The sequence below is a fragment of the Nematostella vectensis genome, chromosome 9 (assembly GCF_932526225.1).
Source record: "Nematostella vectensis chromosome 9, jaNemVect1.1, whole genome shotgun sequence".
Classification (NCBI taxonomy): domain Eukaryota; kingdom Metazoa; phylum Cnidaria; class Anthozoa; order Actiniaria; family Edwardsiidae; genus Nematostella; species Nematostella vectensis.
This window is the reverse complement of record NC_064042.1, coordinates 12632794-12657397: the sequence shown is the minus strand read 5'-3', so window position 1 is coordinate 12657397 and position 24604 is coordinate 12632794. Positions and strand designations below refer to the sequence as shown.

General features: G+C 38.3%; 3 protein-coding genes across 4 annotated transcripts; 1 reads left to right on the top strand and 2 right to left on the bottom strand.

Annotated features, from left to right (window-relative positions):
• Nucleotides 1-9: 9 nt before the first annotated feature.
• Nucleotides 10-14697, top strand: LOC5506779 (acetylcholinesterase). Its single transcript, XM_001627440.3, has 3 exons — nt 10-335; nt 12209-13385; nt 13865-14697. The coding sequence occupies exons 1-3, from the start codon at nt 23-25 to the stop codon at nt 14040-14042; spliced, it is 1668 nt and encodes a 555-aa protein (XP_001627490.1). The 5' UTR covers nt 10-22; the 3' UTR covers nt 14043-14697.
• LOC116614342 lies at nt 2354-4264 on the bottom strand. Of its 2 annotated transcripts, none has more exons than XM_048732994.1 (4): nt 4012-4264; nt 3659-3724; nt 3021-3200; nt 2354-2863 (listed from the first exon to the last, which is right to left on the bottom strand). In XM_048732994.1, exons 1-4 carry the CDS (start codon nt 4166-4168, stop codon nt 2580-2582), a joined length of 687 nt encoding a protein of 228 aa, XP_048588951.1. In that variant the 5' UTR covers nt 4169-4264; the 3' UTR covers nt 2354-2579. The 2 variants fall into 2 exon arrangements, with proteins under 2 accessions (XP_048588951.1, XP_032231137.1); XM_032375246.2 differs by having other exon boundaries at nt 4000-4263.
• A 1351-nt stretch (nt 14698-16048) lies between the features above and the next one.
• Nucleotides 16049-23307, bottom strand: LOC116614351 (transmembrane protease serine 9-like). The gene is made up of 4 exons (XM_032375260.2): nt 23229-23307; nt 21698-21874; nt 17452-17618; nt 16049-16816 (listed from the first exon to the last, which is right to left on the bottom strand). The coding sequence occupies exons 2-4, from the start codon at nt 21790-21792 to the stop codon at nt 16494-16496; spliced, it is 585 nt and encodes a 194-aa protein (XP_032231151.1). The 5' UTR covers nt 21793-21874; nt 23229-23307; the 3' UTR covers nt 16049-16493.
• Nucleotides 23308-24604: the final 1297 nt, after the last annotated feature.

Below are 24604 nucleotides of genomic sequence, written 5' to 3'. Positions count from 1 at the left end.
AGTAAATCTGTCAAAGAGCAAAATGAGGACCAGAATATGTCTCCATTTACTATCACTCTTTCCTTTTCTATTTAGCGTCTGTTCGCTGGCAGAGCAGGATGTAGTTATAACCCTAGAGCAGGGTAAGATTCAAGGAATGCGCGAACCTGTTCCGGGTGGGTACGAAGTTGAAATATTTCTAGGAATACCTTATGCCCGCGCTCCGGTTGGCGAGTTGAGGTTTGCAGATCCTCAGCCTCCACTAGAATGGACAGGAATACGTGATGCGAAGTCTTATAGAGCTGTTTGCCCACAAGCACCATTTCTACCGAATTTTCAACCGCTCACAGAAAACGGTAAGCTCACAAAAAGTGGTAGATGGGTTATTGATAATACGTAAGGAAAAACAGCTTGATATCTTTATTACGGAAGAAATTATTATATAATCTAATAATTTATGAAATAAAACGATTGTCAATAATGCACTAGTCAATTGAAACCCCCACCCCCATGGTCCCGGCGAAGGGTGGGGGATTAGACTTTGACTCTGTACAAAACTAAGAAAATCCCCCACGTCCTCAGGACAAAACTGCAGTCAAATGCCCAGGGGGGGGGGGGGGGGGGGGGGGGAATCTAGCTTTTTGCCAAGAGGGGAGGGGGGTGACCCAAAAATTTTCCTCATTATTTTACATTCCTAACGATTTTGGAATAAACAGACACAATGAAAACAATAAAAAAGGCAGCCACCCACCCGTAGACCCGCTAATGCTACTGACAACAAGTCATCCGAAATAAGCCTTTATCCTTCAAAGCCAGTACATTTTAGCGAGTAAATTTGTACCAATAACTATGAAGATGACTGTTACTAAAAAAAACAAACCCCTAGGGTGGTGAAAAGTATTTGATTCAAAAACTGTCAATTCCCCCACCCCTTCGGGACAAAACTGCTCTGAAACCAAAACGTTAACCCCACACTTCTCCAGAACCATGGGTGTGGGGGGTTTCAAATGACTAGTGCATAAGCCTACTGCTATTTTAAAAATTCTGTGATCTCTCGCTGATGACTTCCAATTGTTGACAAGAGTTTGCAGAATATTGAAAATTGCAGTGAGCTGTAGACTTTTGTTGTGAAACTTTTTTATCAGTGTTTCAAAAACATATTTAAATGCCACAATCACACCATCCGCATAGATACTCCTCCCAGTCTAGGTAAAGAGGTGGAAATAATGGGATGATCCTCTTGCACTCATTTTTGTTGTGTAACTAGCCAATAATTAATGACAACATTTAAATGTATTGTATAATTCAGACTCTAAAAAGAGGTGTAGACAAACTAGAAAATGGAAATAGAAAGGTGTCGGTAATACAAAGAATGTAACAGAAATTAATCATGATGGAGGATGAATAGGAGAATCTGTTTACAGCCAGCTTTTGCACTCTTTGCCTGTTTAGGATAAAGCTTGAAGCTATCATCCATCACCCTAGTTAAAAAAGTAGCAAGCCCGGGGGGGGGGGGGGGGGGGGGGAGGTTGGGCTTCTTCCCAGATAGGGATGCTCGTCAAAATTTTGGGGTCAAAATCGGGCCTCAGGTATTTCATAAGGGGTATCAGAGAGAAAATTGCTTTTCTTATAATTAGAAATGATGTTTTTGGGGCTTCTCAGGTATCGTGAGGATAGCAATTTTCTGCATGCAGGTACTTTTTAGGGGTAATTTTTAATTTCCCGTCGAGAATCCCTAACACTTTTACCATGAACCCCCCCAGCTACCACTGTTTAAAATGCTGACCTGCCTGAAATGGCTCATTACCATCTTTCACAGTGTTTTCTAGCAAAACCAACATTTTGAACTAAGTTTATATGGCAAAAAAGTGCGGTCTTGCTAGGTAAGGGCAAACGAATCTGGATATTATTTAGTACCACTTAGGTAAGGCAGTTGACTGGTAATCACACATGACAAAGTAATGATTGATGAGAAGAGTTGACAGTTGTTCATTTCTCATAAAATACTTTATCAACAAAGAACTAAAACAAATTATAGTTTTTTTCCCATGAAAAGTTAAGCTACAGTTTCTACGATCAAGAGAGTCATTAATTGCTTACTTGTTTCGATATGTAGCTGTAGGAGGCCTCCTTGGAGGAGGCACGATACAGAAATATTAAGAAAATTGTTAGCACAGATACACCCAATTTTTTTTTAATTAAATGGGGTTGGGAGGTGTTTTAGTTCCTCGCCCCATGCTGTAGCCCTTGGCTGATGAGCTTAGTTTACTTCATTGATACATTCGGTGTTTCTGCTACACATCATACATACTGAAAAATAGACAATTTTCCCTCCCATGTTCCTAACCAGTTCTTATTTAAAGAAACTACAAAATTGAGATTATCTCACATTTTATTGACCTTCAGTTACACTTAATTATTTTTACGGATTTAACCTTTGTGACAACAGTGGAGAAGTTAAAATGAAAAAAAAAGTCAGCTTACATTCTCTTTTTGCATTAGTCACTTGACATTCTTCAAAATTTTCTGTAGTAAAAGTAGGCTTAAAGCACCAAAAAAGAGTTTTTGCCTTTTGGTCATTGTTTGTAAAAACTGTGCTTTTAAACAACACAATTGTAGAGGACCTCGACATACTTATAGGTTCCAATGCAAGGGTCACCATAGACGGAGTTCTTCGCTTCCAGTTTGCATTCCCTCTTTCCTTCGCATGCACTGCGGATTTTGTTTCTTGAAATGGCGCTGATGCAGTCGGTGTTTTTCATAAGCCCGGCTCTGATGCAATGATTTTTGCTTGTGCGCCCATAGTAGGATTCAAGCACCTTTATTTTTCCTTTTGGGCAGCGCAGAGAATTGGTCTGCCCCTCACAAAGACGAAAGTGTTTCTCTATAGATGCACAATACACGAATACAAAAGTTAGAAAAGGCCATTGCTGGCGCAAAAGAATAAAGTTATGCAATATCAGCCATGGTTATGCAGGAAAAAAATCTTGGATCTTAAAAACGCTACACAAATTAACTCAACCATTTTACAATATTCTTACGTAAGAGATTTCCTTTTCTTCTCAAGGCGATCGCGAGTCGCCGGCTGCACTGCACCAGTCGCAACTTATGCTGCTTCACTTGTCTCTGATACCGCGCCTGTCGCCGCTTACACTGCGCAAATTGCCGCTGATAATACGCCCGTCGCCGCTCACACTGCGCCAGTTGACAGCGCAACCCAACTTTAAAAAAAAGACAGACAGTCAGCATCATCACATTGCCACATCAACATTTCATTGCATCCCGTAGCAGCAACCGATTTTAAACCTTTGGTACAAATACTTAAACTACAAATTATGTGACAGCTGGTAGCGCTGTTTCACTAGGTGTGATAACCAAGGATTGACTGAGTCCACCAGAGACTCTTATAGTCTCTTCTAATAAAACTTTTTCTTGCAGAATTCAGTATGGGATTGGTCTGATTAAAACATAAGGGTAGCCGTCTAAAATTTCACTCCCGCCATATGCTACTTGTGTTTTCTCCCCCAAGCTTTTCAGAAATATTATGTTCGCCTCTGAGATTATAGACATAAAATTAAGAGGTAAGAAGTAAATCATTGCTTTACAACTTAGTTATTCATCATCTATTTTTTTCTTCCCTACCCTAACCCTATCCCTCATTTCAATGGACTCTACATACGATATCTCCTACGATCATCACCATCCTCTACGTTTTCATCATCATCTTCCACTTCCGTTGGGATATCTGAAACAAATCATCAATAAAATAAACACAGTCGAAATATTGTGGAAAATTTGTGTAATTCCTTTCCGATACTTTAAAAACATTCTCAGGCCTTAATGTGCTCCAGAAGTAAAAAGAGCCCGGCCTTAACTTTAGATTGGAATTAGACGTTCTGGCAGAAGAAAACAAGAATATGTGGCCCCCAGCCTTTACTGTCTTTTCGATCTCATAACTCCAGTATTATCTTCTTCAAAGTTCCCTCTATGTCTACGTACTCTGGTTTTAAGATGTCATACCTTCCGTCTCATCTTCCGTCATTTCTTTAGGGGTTTCATCAACTTCTGGGGCGTCTTGCAAGAGCTCTTCATTTTGAGTTGAAGCAGGTTTAGCTTCCTCATCATGGGCATCAGGAACACAACTTGCCAATGCTATCAAGCATAGCACAGTCAGGACAAGTAACTTCATGTTGCTTGAGTAGTCTACCGGCTGTCAAGTGTTGCTCTGGAGGTTCTGTACTTGGGATGTGTTTCGTCCGATTGACAAATAAGTCTTGAGCTCGATCCCTTTTATGCTATCAGGCACAAATACTCCTTAAGGGGGTTTCTTAGCGCATAAAAGAAATGCATAATGAGAAATGCATTGTTACTTTGTTTGAAGGTCAACTTAGACCAGTAGGGGATACTCACGAAAGATATGTTCATAGTGCAGAACGTAAATAGGTCTTTCTCGGAATGGTCAAGATTCTGAAGTTGTTATTATTTCTCCCGCCAAGCACTGCTAGTGTAATTTAGCTAATTTTTGTTTTTCATTGATATCGGCAGATTCAGATAGATGCTTTCTGTACTATCGAGAAGAATCTGCAGCAGAGAACTTAATTGGGTGCTCATACAGCATAACAGATGAATGCATTGTTACTTTGTTTTAAGTTCTACTTAGACCAGTCGGGCGTGCACGCGAAAAATATATTCACAGTGCAGAACGTAAATAGGACTTTAAGTTATGTCACGTATCTGTGTTGTTTGCACAGTTTCTGAAATTTCTCAAGTAATACTTATATCCTTTTTTTTATTTAGCACAACTAGCTTAATTTCCGCACGTTTTTTCATTACTATTAGCAGATTCAGAAAGATGCTTTCTTTAGTATCTAGAAACATCTACAGCAGAGACCTTAATTGAATGCTCATACAGCATAACAGATGAATGCATTGTTACTTTGTTTTAAGGTCTACTTAGAACAGTAGGGCGTGCGCATGAAATATACTCAGTGCAGAACTTTAATAGGACTTTAAGTTTTGTCACGTATCGGTGTTGTTTGTAAAGTTTCTAAAGTTGGCCAAGTGTTATCTTATTTCTCCTGCTAAGTATTATTTTTATCCAGGTTATGGCTTTTTTTATTTAGCACAGCTTAAATTTAGGCTAGCTGCTTTCTTTACCATCGGCAAACTGAGATAGATGCTTTCTATATCTATACTATCGAGAAACATGCAGCTGAGACCTTAATTGAATGCTCATACAGCATAACAGATGAATGCATTGTTCCTTTGCTTTAGGGTATCGGGGTGTTGTTTGTCAAATTTCTGAAGTTGTTCAAGTGTTATCTTTTTTCTGCACGCTAAGTATAACTTTTATCTAGGTTATGGCGTTTTTGTTTTGTTTAGCACAGCAAGCTTAAATTCAGCTAGTTTCTTACTATCGGCAGATCGAGAAAAATCTGCAGGAGAGACCTTAATGGATTGCTCATACAGCATAACAGATAAATGCATTGTTACTGTTGTTTTAAGTTCTTCTGAACGATGTGCTACGAAAGATATGCTCAAAGTAGGGCTGACCGCGGTGATCCTAGATACTAAAATTTCTTAGATACTAAACAGATTCAGAAACTAATAGCAAGGAGGGGGTAATTGTTAATAACCAAAAAAATTCAAAACTTCCTATTTTCTGCTTAGAATTATGGAGTCAACATATTTTTTACAGCGATTTTTCCGCTATTTAGCGGATTTTGGCTGAATTTCTATTTCTGTCATCACTAACGTGAATTCTGTTATACTGTATGAGCATCCAATTAAGGTCTCTGCTGCAGATGTTTCTCGATAGTAAAGAAAGCATCTTTAGACGCGTTATGGCTTTTTTTTATTTAGCACAGCTTAAATTTAGGCTAGCTGCTTTCTTTACCATCGGCAAAGTGAGATAGATGCTCTTTCTATATCTATACTATCGAGAAACATATGCAGCTGAGACCTTAATCGAATGCTCATACAGCATAACAGATGAATGCATTGTTACTTTGCTTTAGGGTCTACTTAGAACAGTAGGTCGTGCACATGAAAAATATGCTCATAGTGCAGAACGTAAATAGGACTTTAAATTATGCCTTGTATAAGAATTGTCAAGTTTCTGAAGTTGCTTAGATCTTTTCTTATTTCTCCCGCCAAGTAGTTTTTATACCCAGATTGTCGCTGCGTTTTTTATTTAGCACAGCTAGTTTAAATTCAGCTTGTTTCTTTTATTACTATTAGCAGATTGTGATAGATGCCTTCTGTACTATCGAGAAAAAATCGGCAGCAGAGACCTCAATCGAATGCTCATACAGCATAACAGATAAATGCATTGTTTCTTTGCTTTAGGGTCTACTTCGACCAGTAGGAGCTGCACACGAGAGATATCAAATTATGCCATGTATATATCAAACTAGTATTTATAGTCAGGTTGTCCCGTGTTAGTGTTTGAAAATTTTTTTTATGTACTAGTCTTTTCGTCGCCTGAAAGTAATATACTTTTTCAGTTTAGATGTAACTTAGATAGTCCTGCATTCTCTTATTTTATCTATGTGTATAATATTTTCTTATCTTTGAATAAAATGAGTAGAGGGGCCAATAGGTTAGAAAACTATATTTATGGTTACTATGTATACCCTCGTAAAATTAAGTTTTTTTGTATTGTTCTGTATTCAATAAAATATATGCTCATAATGCAGAACATAAATAGGACTTGATAAAATTATGCTATGTATCGGAATCGTTTGTCAAGTTTTTGATGTTCCTCGGGTTTTTTTTCCGCCAAGTAGTTTTTATATCCAGGTTGTCCCAGTGTTTTTATTTAGCACAGCTATCCTTGATTGAATTCTCATACAGCATAACATATGAATGCATTACTTGGTTTAAAAGGTCTATTTAGACAAGTTGGGGGTGCACACGAAAGATATGCACATATAGTGCAGAACGTAATAAATGGCACGTATCGGGGTGTTGTTTGTCAAATTTCTGAAGTTGGTCAAGTGTTATCTTATTTCTGCACGCTAAGTATAACTTTATCTAGGTTATGGCATTTTTTTGTTTTGTTTAACACAGCAAGCTCAAATTCAGCTAGTTAGTTTCTTACTATCGGCAGATCGAGAACAATCTGCGGGAGAGGTCTTAATTGATTGCTCATACAGCATAACAGATAATGCATTGTTACTTTGTTTTAAGGTCTACTTAGATCAGTAGGTGGTACACACGAAAAATATGCTGATAAATTATGCCATGTATCGGTCTTGTTTGTCAAGTTTCTGAAGTTGGTCAAGTCTTGTTTTATTTTCCCGCCAAGTAGTATCTATATCCAGGTTGTCCCAGTTTTTTTATCTTCTATCTAGCTAGTTTTTTATTTACTGTTGACAGAGCCAGATAAATGCTTTCTAGACTATCGAGAAAGATAAAGTAGAGAATTTTATTGGATGCTCATACAGTATAACAGATGAACGTAAATAGGACTTTGAATTATGCCACGTATCGGAATTATTTGTCAATTTTCTGAAGTTAGTCAAGTCTTTTCTTATTTTTCCTGCCAAGTCGATTACTTATATCCAGGTTACAGGTTTTTTTATTTAGCACAACTAGCTTAAATTCAGCTATCAATCCTTTTTTTACTATCGGGAAATTCAGCTGGATTCTTTCGTTACTATTGGCAGATTTGGAAACATGCTATTATATTTCTAACTTCAATACTGATGCAGCAGAAACCCAATATGGATGCTCGTACAGCATATAACAGATGAATGCATCGATACCTGTTCATAGTTAATAGAAGGAGACTATTAACAATGCTTTGTTTTAAGGTATGCTTAGGCCAGCAGTTGGTACACACGAAAGACATTGTCATAGGGCTGAACGTAAATAAGACTTTAAATTATGCCATGTATCGGATTTTATGTTCGTCAGGTGTTTTCTTATTTCCCCGGCCTAGAGGTACTTTTATCCAGGTTTTCTTATTGTTTTTTATATTTTACAACTACCGGAAATTAAGCTAGATTTTTTCTTTACTATCAAAGATAGTAATAGTAATCTTGCTTCATCTCAAGTGTCATCCTGTTTTTTTTTCATCAGGTTGTCCTAGATTTTTAAGTAACAATAGCTAGCAGTCTTAAACCTTGTTATTTTTATGCCGAAACTTGTTGTTATTTCGTTACTACAGAGACTAGTATGAGGTGAAAAATATTCATATTGGTATGTAAATAAATGACACAAATGAAAGGATTCGGTGAACGGACCTAATTAAGCAGTTTCCCATAGAGTTTGAGCATTTTTCATAGTTTTGGACAATTTTCCCTATGGCCCTAGAAAAGTCTTTAAATTATGCCTCTAATCCTAAGCCTAACCCCTTGAACATTTAGCTCAGCCCGCCCTGAATTAATCCATTCTCGCTAATATATCGGTAATATTTATCAGGTCTGGTTTCTCCTCCCCTGTATACAACTATTTCAAATAGAGGTTGAGAATCGAAACATTTAATAAGCGCCCGAGTAAATACGGTATCCTGTACGCAGGCTATAAGACTGAAAATTTTACCCAAGAAAGAGGGATACCTATCTGCGCTATTTTTGTTTTATCACATGGCAAGATACAGGAGGTGATTTTGACGTCATCGTAATCCAAAAGTCCCGCATTCGACCGTATACGGTTGGCGGATTAATTAAGTTGCGGTTTCGCCTGCATATCATCGTATACGTGTGAACGATACGGATTAATCCGATTTGTGTGGAAAGAGTCTTAGTCGTAGGAAATAACGAAATGTTTTAGAGTCAAAAAGCGAAACAAATTAGCTCAATGTCCTGTTGTGCAGGAATCTTAGTTGAATTTACAACACAAAGCCATGAAAAGGGAACCAAAAATAGACAATTACAATAATGTAACCTCAGACTGGGACACGGTTATGAGCAACGTGGGAATCAAATAAGATTGGAAAACTTGGAAAGTTTTTTTATCCACATAAAGAACAGGATGCTAACTTAAGATTTTTAATATTTCCCTTTTCAAATCAACGTCTGTATCATCAAGTAACTCCAGGTGTGATGCATTTTGAAATTAAGGCTGGGCAAATTTTTTGGTTTGGTTGTATATTAAATATATCAGGCTTAGTCAATTCTCTTAAATTCTGACTTAGAGGCAGGCAAAATGCCACAGCGTCCCTGAAAATTTAGCCCCTTCTTCAAAATCCCCTCTTCCTTTTCTTATTTTAAAGAATGTCGATCAAACACTTTTTTATTTTTGTTTACAATTGATTTATTTGCGAGAAAACTTCAAAATTAATTATATGTTATTGAAATTAGCCGATAGAAATGTGTTCTTTTGCGTGAGTCAGTATTGTACGTGAGTCGGTATTGTATGCTACGTCAGTGTGGGATCCATATAGACAAGATCAAATTGCCATTAAAGCAGTCCAAATGTGGCAGCAAGATTTATAATGGGGGATTATATTAGATACTCTAGTATAACAGAAATACTTAATTCTTTAAATTTACCCTCTGCCCCCCCCTTGAAGGACAGACGTGGAACTCATAGGTTGAGTATATTTTATCAAGCAATTCATAACAACATTGCATTACCCATACCAGATTATTTTTTTACCAAAGCTACGTCCTACTAGGGCTTTTTTTGGCCATGACTTTATTCAGCCCAGCTGAAAACATGATTATTATCTTTACAGCTTTTTCCCTAGAACCATTATAGACTGGAACTTTTTACCTAGCCATATTAAGGATCTCCCATCTATCTTATCTTTTAAAGAACTGCACCGCAACCAATAGACATGAATGATTTTATTTATTTTTATTATATTATTATTTTTATTCATTAATTAATTATTTACTTTTAACACAGTGTAGATCTTTTTAAATATTCTATGTACATATGTAGTGTGTATGTATTATTTATATATTTTTATGTTATACCAACTCGATGTGAAAACGTTGTTGGTCAATAATGTAGAAGTAGATGCGTCAAATGGACTCGTGATTGGCCTTCTTTAATGTAGCTTTACAAAGACGTGCATATGCAAGTTTGTTTTCCATTTATAATATTGAAACGTGACAAAGGCCGGGAAGAATAATATCCAGCTCAATTGTGAAATGTTCATTCTTTTATTGTCCGTCAATCATATTTTACTCTGGATGAGGACGAAACACTCACAGACGCCCCGTGCATGTTTTAGCTGCAATACCATACAAAATAACAAATAACACACACAGTCGAAACCACCTTATCACCACTATATCAAATAAAACATGTTTTAACTTAAAATTTCTTGAAATATGACTGTACTAAGTTTCTGATTTCGGGGTATTTTTTATGTTCTGAAATACATTTAAATTTTTTATTTATATACTTGACTATTGTAAAAATTAGAAGATTAGAAGTGATAGAAATAATTGTAAAAATCGAGAAAAAATAACTAAAAAAGACCTTGAATAAACCAGTAAAAGCACAGATATATTTTTTTTTATCATTATGAAACTGAGGGTACCTAGGTTGCGATCCAGGACTCGAGATGGGACGTTAAATACAGAGGGGCATTTATTAGAGAGGGGTGTTCAATATAAACTTGTAAGCTGAGGGGAGGCGTTCATTAGATAGGATGCGATCTTTAGATAGGGGGCGCTAGATCACTTTACGGTACTTTCATCGATCAGCAATGGCGATTGTTAAAACATATAGACAGAGTGCACATTTATTGATAAAGTTTTTCTCATTTTAATGGGTCTGATAAAAATTCGAACACTTAGAAAATCGAGAAATAATTATCCGAAATAATAAATCGAGAACTAATACATGCAGTATTTTTTCTTGGGGGGGGGGATGGGGGGTGCGAAATCCGAAAAAGTGGACCTAATTTTTCAGGGGGAGGGGGGGGGAGGGGAGTGAGTGAGTGAGTTTTCTAATAAGAATCTGACCACCCCTGAAAGAACAAAAATGAATTTTTTTGCCTTTGCAGTATCTCCACGGGACGTTTATTGTCGGATTTGACTACAAATACAAGTCTGACTTATGGATTTATGACATACCTGAGTAATCTGGCTTATGCTTTATAGTTTTTCCTACAAATAGCACGTCTATTGAGAACCGAAAGTGGACTTTCGGCCGTTGTGTGTGTGTGTGTGTGTGTGTGTGTGTGTGGGGGGGGGGGGTGAGTTCGCACCCCCTGCACCCCCACCTCACCCCCCCTCCTGGGTACGGGCCTGTAAAAAGTTGGCTATGTCGGTCGGTCAAGCCAATATTATATTGCATATAACCACAGTCTGGTTTTTGAGCGGACTGCTCGAAGAATCGATTCGGATAGTTCCATCCCTCTCCTATCCTCTACCGGTGTCAGTGTTTTCGTAATGCTTAAAATCTGTCAGAAAAAGGCGTTAAAGCTGCGATAGTTAGAATTAAGTTTCCAGCCTTGTATCGACACAAAATAAAAGACAAACTTATCGCTCTAAGCTCGTAAAAGTCTAGGGAGAAACAAAACACAACAGACGGATAAATTTACATCCCAACGAATCGAGACTGACACTAAGGACGGCTGCGCAGGAGACTAGGGTGGGAAGCCTGTGATTACAGCATGCTAGACGTTTCTTTGTGCTGTACGATGACTGATATAATTTCTTCCACGAACAGATTAGGAACTAACTATCCATGTTTGAATTTTTAGGCAAAATAACAACAACAAAAAGCAATTTTATTTTTATTTTGCCGTGGATTTCCCATACAAAAAGTCACGTGACTTTGTTGTGCGAGTCGTCTATTGAATCAATTTACACTAATAGAAAGATTGCTTTGACTTGTTCTGTTCATAAGGGATCGACCATTTAATATCTGAAGCAGAGCCAACATATGTTTTTTTCTCGATATTTGTTTAGCAACCAAGCGGCTAGCTCTTGTCTGGGGTATCCCTGAGCCTGGCAATAGATTGCCTTTTGATCGTTTAATATATATTTCTGCTTGCTCGACATTTATTTTGGTATTTTCTTTACCGACCCATCCGATCAAGTAAATATAGAAATAAATAATATATAGGTAATAATATAAATAAGAGAATACTCCTGGTGCATGCATTGCGTGTAAATGTTATTAGCCATGTATCCACCTAGCGTAGTTTTTGACAAATTGCTCGTTTTAGCACCAAGCATCAAGGCATCCCCTCTTAAATAAGCAATTTTATGCCACACATATGAGAAAAGCGCAATGATTCTTTCAATTTGACTCCCAGATACCATTTCTGAGGACTGCCTCTTCCTCAACGTCTACCGCCCGACCAAATTCAACCACAAGCTACCCGTTATGGTCTGGATACACGGTGGCGGTTACTACCACGCGACCGCTAATTGGTTCGACGGTTCCGTGCTCGCGTCACATAATAACGTCATCGTCGTTACGATTAATTACCGCCTAGCCCTGTTGGGCTTCCTGCATATCCCTGGAACTCAGCTCCGAGGGAATTATGGGATGCTAGATCAAGTGCAGGCGCTGAAGTGGGTCCAGCAAAACATTGCAAGTTTTGGTGGGAATCCTTCCCACGTGACCTTATTTGGTGAGAGCTCTGGCGCAGCGAGCGTTACGCTGCATATTTTGTCGCCGCTCTCCGCGGGATTGTTTCAGACCGCAATCATAGAGAGCGGTTCAGCGGTCTCTCCCTTTGGCGCATACTCCCCTCGGGCCAGCAACCACTATGACGTATTTATCGAAAGACTGGGTTGCTTTGATAAAGAGAACCTGCTAAATTGTCTTAGAGAGAAACCCTTTGAGGATTTTGAGCGTGCTGTAGGGGGTGTGGACCCTCGAATGCCCGGACCCATGTTCCCTGTCCCAACAGTGGATAAGGTATTTCTACCCGACGAACCTGAAGCGTTACTTCTCGCAGGACGATTCAACAAGATCGAATCAGTTATCATTGGATTCAACAAAGACGAGGGCACTTTCTTATACTCTTCAGCGGAGCCCGTGACCTACGCACCTCCGTCTATTGGCGCCTTCCACAAAGCCGTCCATGAAGTCACCCTCACCCAGAACGGCGACGACTGCGAACTTCTCAAGCAGGCGGCTATACATAGATACACTAACCACAGCGACCCCAGCAATCCATGGAACTTGTGGGAGAACTGGAAAAACCTCATGGGAGATACGTTCTTCTTTGCGCCGGTCACGCGAACAGCGAACAGCTTGGCAAAAGCGGGGATCTCGACGTATATGTACCTTTTTACTCACCGCTCGACGTTTTCGATGTTTCCGCCTGAAACAGGTGTTTGTCACTTTGTTGAGGTGCAGTACGTGTTTGGGTCGCCATGGAAACCGAACCCCAAGATTGGTCTCACATCCGGGTACACGGAGGTCGAGAGGGGATTGAGCTCGTTTCTGATGAAGCTCTGGACAGACTTCGCAAAGAACAGGTATTTCAAATCGCCAATATATACACACATTACGCCTTGACAAATACAGCATTTCCTTTCATCATCATCATCATCATCATCATCACCATCATCATCATTAACATCATCATCTTTATCATCATCATCATCATCATCATCATCATCATCATCATCGAAAATGTCATCAACCTCAGCATCATCATCAACATCATTGATGTTGATGTTGACGATTATTTACAAGCATATTGCTTTTTTTTCAATAGAGAATAGGTTATACAACTTAAGCCAAGCTAAGATGGCTTATTTATTTTGAAAATAGCAGATGTTCTTCGTGTGAGCGAAAGTTACGTAAAAATACAAGCATTAGGCTAATTATTCCACTGCAAGCAACACGTTCATTGAAAAACGTATTAAAAGTTTGGATTCAAGACTTCGTCTGGCAGCATAGTAATGCAAACGGCGGTAATACATATAACTTACCTTTTTTGTCGTTTTTTTAGAGACCCAAACGAAACCGTAACCTGGCCCCTATACTCGGCCGAGCGACAGAAGTACCTCGAAATAGACCTGGTTACTAGAGTTCGCAGGATGCCACACGCCGATCGGGTTGCGTTCTGGAACAAGTTTGTACCTAAGCTAAAGCAGTACTGTCAGGGGAGGGGTGAAACTCCCCTGTAACAGTACAGCGAGCATATTGCGGTGTTTCTGATTGACATATGAAAATAGATAACAACTGAAATGCATTTTAAAGGGCCGATTTTTACAAAGTTTTTAAAAAACGACTTTTAAAGGGATGATTGTAAGGTAAAATATGATTTCAAAAACGAAAAAGAAAACTGAGTCAAAGTAACTTTTTATGTTATTAGTTATAAGTTTGGAAGCCATATCAATCGTTTACAGTTAATGCTTGCATAACGAGAGGATGCTATTTCGAAGCGGGGCGGAAAAGTTAATTGCAGAACTATTAACGGTCCGTTTCACACGTAGTACCTTATTACACTTTTAAATTAAGTGAGTGAATTAAGTGAGTACACGAAGTCTTAGGGGGAATATTGGCCGTTTAATAAGCTTTATGTAAACACCTTATCTAGTCATCTAATATACATATAGTACGGCAAGGGGTTGAGTTGGACTTGTCGCGAAATATCGCCATCTTAAAATCGCGAAATTTTGACGTCGCGAAAATAAAGGGTAATAGGGTATTTACACAACAGCCGTACTCCTGTCGGCGAACAATAGGAGACCTGCAACTTGTTTCTGACAGATATTTGTCTTTCGATAAGTGGTAATGTCTTGCTATGTTAATTGTTCAATAAACAATTGCGAACAGCCACCCTTTTCTGATTGCAGTAAAGTAAATTTTGAAACTACTGTGGAAGAAATAGCACTGCTTTGAGCTTTTTCCAAAAGATATTTAAAATTCCCGCTTTTACACGCTACAATAGTCATTTTCAGTAGCGGATCTAGGGGGAGGGTTTAGGGTGGTTAAACCCCCTTTGGGCTGCCATAAAGCCATATGTAACAAAACATTTACCCCCCCTCACCCCCTTTTTCACTTAGCAAATGCCCCCAAGCAAAAAGTAGGCCATATAAGATTGGGGGGGGGGGGGGGCACAATACAGAAACATTAAGAAAATATTGAAAATTTTGAAATATTTTGGAGGGGGCACATGCCCCCAGTGCCCCACCCCCTGCTACGGCCCTGACGTGAACAACTCCGCTAAAGGATGTTAATTTCGATGTCCCAAATGTGCTTTCACAGTTAGAATTAACTGTTTAAAACTTTCACTAACCAGTCATAACTATAAAAATGCATTTGAATTACGAATATCTATAAACATCAGAAATATATATATATAATTTCGAATAATTATCCATACATCTTATTGCGTATCTTTTTTTCAATCTGTTTTGTTATAATGTATATTCGTTAAGAAAAAGTATGTGGCCTTATTATTGCAGAATTGACCCAATAATGAATATTTAGGTACGGATAAATATTTAGTGCACACTAATAAATTTGACTGATTGTTGAGTACATCCCTAAAGCACCATAGCAAGAATTGTTCCGTCCTGATGGTTCAAGTTGTCAGGAGTTAACTGTGATATTGGCATCCAAAATCTCTTTTTATTTAAAAATACAAGTTCCCACTGGACAACTATTTGTCGATAAAAAACGTTCGGCATTCCTTGGTTATGATAAGCCTAACGTAGTTTAAATCATAGGCGGACTATATATTTTTATTTCTTGTCATAAGCAAAAGCGTTAGCGAGCCACGGATGCATGCATGAAGGGGACGCGGCTTACTCCTCGAGCACCAAAAGTGTCTCTCCTTTGAAGGGCCCTCGTCAGTTAAACCTTTGTTATTGTATTAATTAAGTAATGGAGGGCAGACATTGTGTTAATATCTATAAAAAAAACATCTCAAGTTTTATACTTTATTTACCAAATTCAATCGGTAGGTAGTGCATTGGTATCCCCAGACCAGGCGACGTAAATTGATTCTTTTTTTTTACGTTGGTACTTCGCTAGGGTAAGGAAAAATCGTCAAATATACATTTTCCAATTGATATCCACTAGCCTGCGTATGCTGAGTTTCAGAGCAATTTTCTATCCGAGAATACGCGAACTCGTTCTTATTTTTTTTTTGTTAGCTTTTTGGATGGCCGCTCGAGAGATCTGGGGCTAGTCTAAGGGGCGCCTGAAATACCGCGTCGCTTCTCTAATTACATTTTGTTATTTTGCTGGTGTGGGAAAGATTTCCAACCTTGATATCATAATTGAAAACATTTTAATAGTTTTTATTAAAATATAAATGATATAATAGGATGTACAGTGTATCAATACAATGAAAGGTTGCATAATACTAAGGCTTAAGCTTATAACATGCTGTAAAATAAATTGAATCTGGCCGCAGGGTTTTAATATTATAATCATAGAGCTTGTAAAGATGGTGAAAAACGTATTTAACTTCTGGTGTCGACTTGTAAAAATCAATGGTACCCAGGGTTCTCCTCGACCTCCGCGATAGTGTCTCGTACCCAGCCCGTCATCCTCATCATGGTCGCATACACACCGTACTTCTTAGGCCGTGCGCACTCGTGAACCCACGACACCACCCCTGTCATTTAAAACCTGCTTCCGATACTGCAGCTGAGGGGCCCCGCACTGTCGAACTGGCACGCATCTACACCCCCCTGATCGAACCCGGCACACAACGCGCGGGAATGGATGGTTCCGTTATACGACTCAACTTGGTTGCAGATTTCCGGGGGGACAAGTTGTTCTGTAGCTTCACGTATGGTTTCGGGTTTTGGTCCTTCATACTCCGTCGCACACCACCCGGATATGTAACATCTCCTGCCCCAAGGGAGCTTTTTGCTGGGAGGTAGGAGACATATCGGGTGCACGTTTCTGTTCAGTTTGGCTGACTTCGAGAGTTTTAGGAGAGCTGAAAAAAAAAAAAAACAAGAAAATGTCGTCTAGATCCAAAATGACATGGAATTCACACTCCCTTATGTAATGAGCCAATCAAATTTTACGGTAGAAAATCTTTCACATTCCCTTATGCAAAGAGCCAATCAGATTCTACGGAAGGAAATCTTTCACATTCCCTTATGCAAATAGCCAATCAGATTCTACGGTAAAAAATTTGACATCCCCTTATGTAAATAGCCAATCAGATTCTACGGTAAAAAATTTGACATCCCCTTATGTAAAGAGCCAATCAGATTCTACGATAGAAAATCGGTCAGGGTCAGGAATCCGGTTAAATTTCTAAATGTCTAAATTATTTTAAAACTTTATTCGATATTGCAGAAACCGATAAAAAATAATATAAATTTCGCGAACTATTAAAGTACAATAGCTATGCACATTTTGGCACCAGTTGTGGCAATGATGGAACGCTAGTGCAGTATAAACCGTGAACTTCGGACCCTGGAAATCTGTTTCGTCCTTGTCGGTACTCACAAGCATGGCAAGTAAACTTTATCGGCAATTAACTTCAGGGCGCCTTTACGACTAACTTAACTTAAGTGCTATAAGCCACAGTATCTAGGCTCTTTTTTTTGCTGTTATCCATACCCAGATCGTAGTCAGGTGGCGTTGTAGCTATCGTCATAAGCTGTAGCAGAAGATCCAAGTTGTTCTGTTGGTGTATAATGATCTTATCCACGCCGATTATTTGTTCGAACCCTTCTTTCTCTCGTAGATGATGCTCTTCCAGAGTCACACTCCACATACCGGGGTCCCTAGAGGGAAAAAAGCACGTATAACAGCCACTTTTTTTAATGGTCACGGTAACGAATCCTGCATTCTGGTTGGCTTATAGAGCGGTCCGGAGATTCCTATATCTGCCCTAGGTCCCAGAATCGATATTTTGCGGGCGCTTCTCGCTCAAAGTATGTTTTCGCTGGCGCAATAACCCCTATTTATGCACTGCACGTTAACATGTAGCTCGTTTGGCTCAGTAATTTGATTGTTGTAAAGTGTTTATGCTGCTGCAATACCCCCCCCCCCCCACCACCACCACCACCACCACTTACCTTGTATGTGAAACGACCAACTTGTTAAATTTTTTTGCCTATGTGTCATAGTATTCCTTCCCTGGTACAATTTCACTCTGATATGGTGGAAAAAGTTTGCGCAGAACCAAAAAAGAAAAAAAAAATTGGGAAATTGCACCGACTCGGTAAAAAAAAAGGCAACCCGTTAAGGGCTGCCAGGAAATTATCACTCGCCAGATCTGTTAAAGAAGGACGTTGCTATCAACACCAATACCATCATCATAAAAATCATCTATCATCTATCCTTACATCATCATCACCATAAACAACTGTTATCGCCACAACAAATGGCACCACGGTATATTGTAATAATATATAGATTTAGGCACTGCCTAAAAGCGGAGCCAGCATTGAACACCTTTTGTGTTGACTGATCGAGGTATTTTTGGGCGATCTAGGATCCTGCTCTTTATTGAGATTTATTTATTGTACCAACCAAATGGATACAGGCCTTATTCAATAATTTAAATTATGCAGTACATCAAAGTTAACAAACACAATTCCTGGTGTGAATATGGCTGTCCAAGTTGTCAAGAGTCTAATGGTAAATTCTTATGTCCCATCATAGAAGTTCCATTATGAATATTTTTTTAATCAAAACAATACTCTGACAAGCTTTGCTCTTGTGCAGAAAATGTCATGGATGTAACAGCATTCCAAAGATTCAAAATAATATATTTAGACTGTTTAGATGCCATACTGTAATTTTTATGTATTGATTTAGAGGCGATTCTCTCCTTCATTGGACCGAATATTCAAAAAAATGTCTGGAAATTAAAATCCAAAAATATATCTCCTTTCATGCATTACATATTGGTGCACCCCCCTTTACCATATAGTGGCCTTGTTGTTGGTGGCCTACTCCCAAATGAATGCAATGAAGAAATTTATTTTGGAAGCAAATCCTAAAAAAAAAACATCCAAGGCAGCACTGACAGTGCTAAAATGCTAACTTCTAATTTCAAACCAAACCCTTTCATTGATCTATGCTTGGGGTAGAGAGGAAGCAAAGAATATCAATTGACTAAAAAATAATCGACGGGAGAGGAGATATAAAGTGAATTGACTCAACTTGAAAGGTTTGGGGGAAAAAATATAACAGTAATGAAAATAATTTGATTGAGCATTTCTTGACATTTCCCCTTTCCCATTATCTTAACCCTTTCACCACCACAGGCCTCTAAAGAGGCCATGTCTTTGCTATCCAAGCTATGTGACCAGAATTCTATTATTGAAAAAGAACAAGGTTTTTGCTAGTGTTATAAGTTTAAGTATCTTGCCCTAAAAAACCCTTCCCCTTTAAAGTTTCATTAATGTACATTTGTAAAGCTACATTCTGACAAGCTTTGTCCTTGCGAAGAACAATGGATGAAACAGGATTTTAAAGATGGAATATAGTGTCAGACACAATTTTAAGATGCAATGCTGAAGATTTAATGTACCATTTTAAGTGGTGATTTTCCATCCCCATGGGAATTAATATCTACAAATATACATCCATTAATGCATTATATTTTGGTGTTTTGAGAAACCCTGGATCTAACTATTCCAATGAAATAAATCTAAACATCTAAAATAAATGTAATGGGCAAGAGACTTGGAAAGAAAATCCTAGAAAGAAAATATAAGTGAAAATAATAAATGAAAATTTCTAATTTAAAAATCAAATCTGTTCATTAATTTATTTTTGGTGTAGAGCAGAAATGGGGAAGAGCATCAATTGCATAAAAAATAGTCAACAGGGAGAAGAAAAAAGAAGAAATATGACTCTTCCTTAAATGTTTCAAAAGAAAATATAATAACAATAATGTGATAATTATATTCAGTGCTTTTCTAAAATATCCCCTTTCCCATTATCTTTAGGTTGATAGAAAACTGTTTTCTTTACAGATTTATTATTTAAAAAGCAAAAGTTTGTTTTTAGTTTTATATTATAAAGTATCTTGTTCTAAAAAAAACCTATGAGTGTGTACTGCTGAATCACATAGTAATGAACTAGTCATTTGCGCCCCCTCCCTTATGGTCCCGCAGAAGTCAGGGGTTAATGTGGGGTTTTAGACCACTTTTTAACCAGAATATGTCAAGAGGGGTGGTGGTATTGACTGTTTTTTACTCTTAACTTGTAAAGTTTAATCCCCCACCCTTCCCTGGGACCATGGGTGTGGGGGTATCAAATGAGTAGTGAATAAGAACATCCCACTGTTCTCTTCAAGACATGATTTTTAATTCTCATGTCTTCCAGTCTTTAGCATTTATCTTGGCCCTCAGGTAGTTCCTGGTTCATAAAAGAGTGAAAACAATTATTTATTATTTATTTCAAAACAATCTTTTTATCAAGCCATTTATAATTTAACTAATTTCCACAACTATTTGAAAAAAAAATAAACACATGAGATGCAAGATGCAGACAATAACAACAATACATATTGAAATAGGGTTTTTTTTTATCCTCGGTAATTAAAATTTCTCTTGTAAGTTGAAAAAGTTGCTGTATCAAGGATATGTATCTTCTTAGGACTAAAAGCACAGGATATAAAGACAAGAACGGTCTTCTTTAGCACAACACGATATTGGTTAGCCTTTATGAAATATCTCAACACAATCAATCTGCCCTGAAGAAGACTTATTAAAGACGAATTCCAGTTTTTGCTGTATTGTATTTTATTCAACACAATCAAGAATATAGATAAAACGAAGAATGTCAAAACAAAACCTGTTATGCTCAAATAATTTTATTACTAAGTTAAGTACTCGCATTATCAAAGCATATAAAAAGGACAACAAAAAGCCTAATAACTGTCATATCCTCAATAGACAATACAAATCGTCGTCCGAAACTCACCTTGCATTGTTTTTTTTGTTTTTTTTTGGTCGCTTTATTGTGGTTGTGTTCGCTTTTTAATGTGAACTGATACTTGCTTAAATTCACTAGCTAAAACCAGATAAATCTTGGCGTGAATGAATGTTAGTAGATCTCCTCTAGTTCACTTATCCTTAAGTCACAAAATTTGAGGCAAAATAAATAATCATCGCATAATCGACAAGAACTTTTTCCCTTGCTCCGTGCTTGTATTTAGTCGCCATTTCGGGGCCGAGTGGGGCCTGGGAGTCGCTCGGCTGACTGACTGACTGGCTGGCTGGCGAGTGACACCACAGGGTATCCGCGCGATGACTACAAAAACCAAGTCGCATACCTATACCATATTTCTATGCCTATGGGGCTACGCGCGTGCCTATGGGGCCGCGCTTCGCTCCGCTATAAATCCTTAAACTCGTCATCATCGTCATCATCGTCATCATAATCATCCTTACTATATTAATTACCGGCTGTATCACCCTCCATCATCATTATCATCACCATCGTCATACTCATCATTATCATCATCATAAACATCCTCATCGTCACCATATTTGTTTCCATGAGCATCATCACCCTCCATTATTATCACCGTCACCATCAGCATCATCATCCTCCATCATCACCCTCTTATCATCATCACCGTCACCATCAGCACCATCCCTCCATCATCATTATCATCATCACCATCAGCACCATCACCCTCGTTCTTCATTATCATCATCATCATCGTCAGCACATCACCGTCCATCATCATTATCATCATCATCATCACCCTCCATCATCATTATCATCATCAGCATCATCAGCCAACATCATCATTATCATCATCAGCATCATCACCCTCCATCATCATTATCATCATCACCCTCCATCATCATTATCATCATCATCGTCGTCTTTTTACCGTGAAAACAATGTGCTGCTGTCACCACCCATCCCCTGCTGATAAGTGTTCCACCGCACACCTGACTTCCATTGAAAACCAGCGCTGCTTGCCATGGCCACGCCCCGGGGACTGTCTCTTCTCCCCCTACGATTCTCTTAAATTCTTTGTCAGGCAGGGAGGGGCGCCATCCGCAATCTGTTCAGAATGAAGAGATTGATATATTTGTTGAATGCAAAGTCAGCAATAAATGGGATAAAATGGAAGCAGTGCAGCGTGGAATTCTTCGTCTGGGCTGACGATAAAAGAAACCAACACATTAATGTCGAAATACATTTAAAATACAATTTTTAGCAAGTAAAGCTACAATGCTTATATGCTCAATTAGGTTATACCAGCACAAAGCTGGAACGATATATCGGTTAACGCGCTTTATCAAGCGAGTGAATGCTATTTGAATTTTTGCAGCACAATATATCTTTATCATGGACCAGTCAAACCGTTTTTGCTCAAAATTCGCGGGATTTTCAATGCTCTAAATTGAAGCTTCACTAGAGATCGGTCGATAGACATTCCTTAGGCAATACAACGAAACATAAATTTTATGCCACTCTACGTTGTATTTTCTCTAGATAAAGAGGTATAATTTTCTGCTATTGCTATTTTTTGCTATTTTTCTACCGTAGGACCCTTGAATTGATGTCAAAGTCCCTTAGAATGTTTGGCCCTGCTACTGCCCTGTTTGTATTTTTCTACGTAGTAATATAACCGAAGTTGTTTTAAAGAATTACTCTTTCAATAGATGAAAGGCGTAAACTGTACCACCTTAAAAGCAGATAGTAAATAAAGTGCTTAATTATTATGAAACAGAACTGTGATACTGCTTTTGGTGTTTTACCGCTTTGACTTAAGATTACTATAAGTTGCTACATATGAAGAAAACGTTGTCGTTTTGGAGTCTGACACCCAGGAATTTTTTCTTTATTTTCTCTTATAAAAGTAATAAAGTCAACAAAGCCCCTGTGGTACGGCCACCTTTAAATTCTATAGTATGAATAGTAAACGTGGACTTAGCTTCTTTATATGAAAGTGACCGGGATTGGCGAAAACGACCATTTTTGGCCATATTATTGCTAGTCATACCGAAAAAATAAATTAGACTGGAACAGCATTAGGAGAACTAACACACTACCTCCATATACTCCAGTAGTTTCTATAAGACTACGTAAACGGAAAATTGAATAATGCCTTTTTATGCTCAAGCGGTTTGGTGCGTTTTTTATATCGAGTGGAAGAGCGACAATATAAGAATAAACCAATCACAGAGCACTTTGTCGAAGCGCGCGATTTTCAAATATCGATTGTGAGCCGGCTATAACGATGATTATTTACAAAACAATAGACCATTTCAGCTGCGAGTAAATCTAAAATACACCAATAAATTGTCTTCAAAGCAATTACCTAAAACTGTTAAAGACATTTCAAATTCGAAAGTAAAGATTTAAGGTTTAAATCCGACACTTAAGGAGAATTTGCGTGATTTTGATCTTACCCCTGTCTCCTTTCCACAGTCCACACCGTGTGTTATGTATAGTAATAAAGAAAGAAAGCAGAGCAACACAAGCCTTCACGACGCACATGGTCATTAGTCATGTTTAATGGGTCACAGGGTAGTGGTTGGTCTATCTGGGGAAACTGTTCTATTTGTAGTTGGTTTGAATTCAATTAGATTGACAAGGAATGATCACGTGTATGCTGTCCACTGATTTGTCATTTTTAGCCAAGGCAATTATTGCAAATTGCATTTAATGTTGGTAAAATTGACGATAACATATAGAAAAAGGTTTGCAAATTGATTTGAAAGACATAAATGAATATCATACGCTAGAAAACTAAGGGGATAAATAAGAAAGAGTAAAGCAAGAAGACTTGGGGAGATATATTCAACTTAGAATAAAACCTCAAAACGTAGTCGAATGAAAGAATTAACTCTATTGGCGGGAACGTGATGTTTTGTTGGTTACTATAGTTAGTGTGTACACCATTCCAGTAGAAAAAAACTCCTACAAAAGTGTCAACTGTGCTACTTGGTAATCTTAAATTGCACAAACAGCGAATGTTTATCGTGAAAAGAAAGTCCTTCATCACCGCGCACACTGACTATTTCTTCACAGCTGAATTGAAATTGATGATGCAATTAAAAGGTGGTAGAGCGCTAGCTTCTTGAACAACAGACTTGCTAAACATAGCAAGACATTACTACCTGTCAATACAATAGCGCCAAGTGACTTATGTACTTTCGAAAGACAAATATCGATCAGAAGACAAGTTGCAGGTCTTCTATTGTTCGCCGACAGCAGTACGGCTCTTGTGTATACTACGTGTGAGACGGACGGTTAGTAAGAACTTAAGTCTGGTGTGATTGTTCATTGTAGAAATTGGTAAAATTAGTTTCCAGTTATTGCAGGATTCAACAAAAACGCATATTGTAATTGTTTATTGATTCGGTCTGAATAGAGAAATTATCGCTTGATTTTAATGTTAGTAAAAGAACAGTTGGGATTTGTTTCTACCATGTTAAGTTTGTTCCCTAAAATATCAGTATTTCTCATCAAGCAGGCAGTGTCCAGAAAGGGGGAGGTCTGAGGGGTCTGGGCCCCACATTGCTCATGTGAGATAAGCTCGACCCCGGTTGACCCCTCTGTTGGTAGTTAAGAAGACGGTTAATTTCAAGGCGGTAAATCTGGGTAGAAGCAGTTTATAGATGGATCTAGTGACTTATTACCATTGCTAAGGACACCGATTTTAACTTAATTGATCCGTGGTCAGTGAACTCAACTTCTAGGAAATACAGGCGCGTACACAGGGTGCGAAAGCACAACCCCCGCCCCCACCCACCCACCCTCTCCCAACCCTATGGGAGGCCAA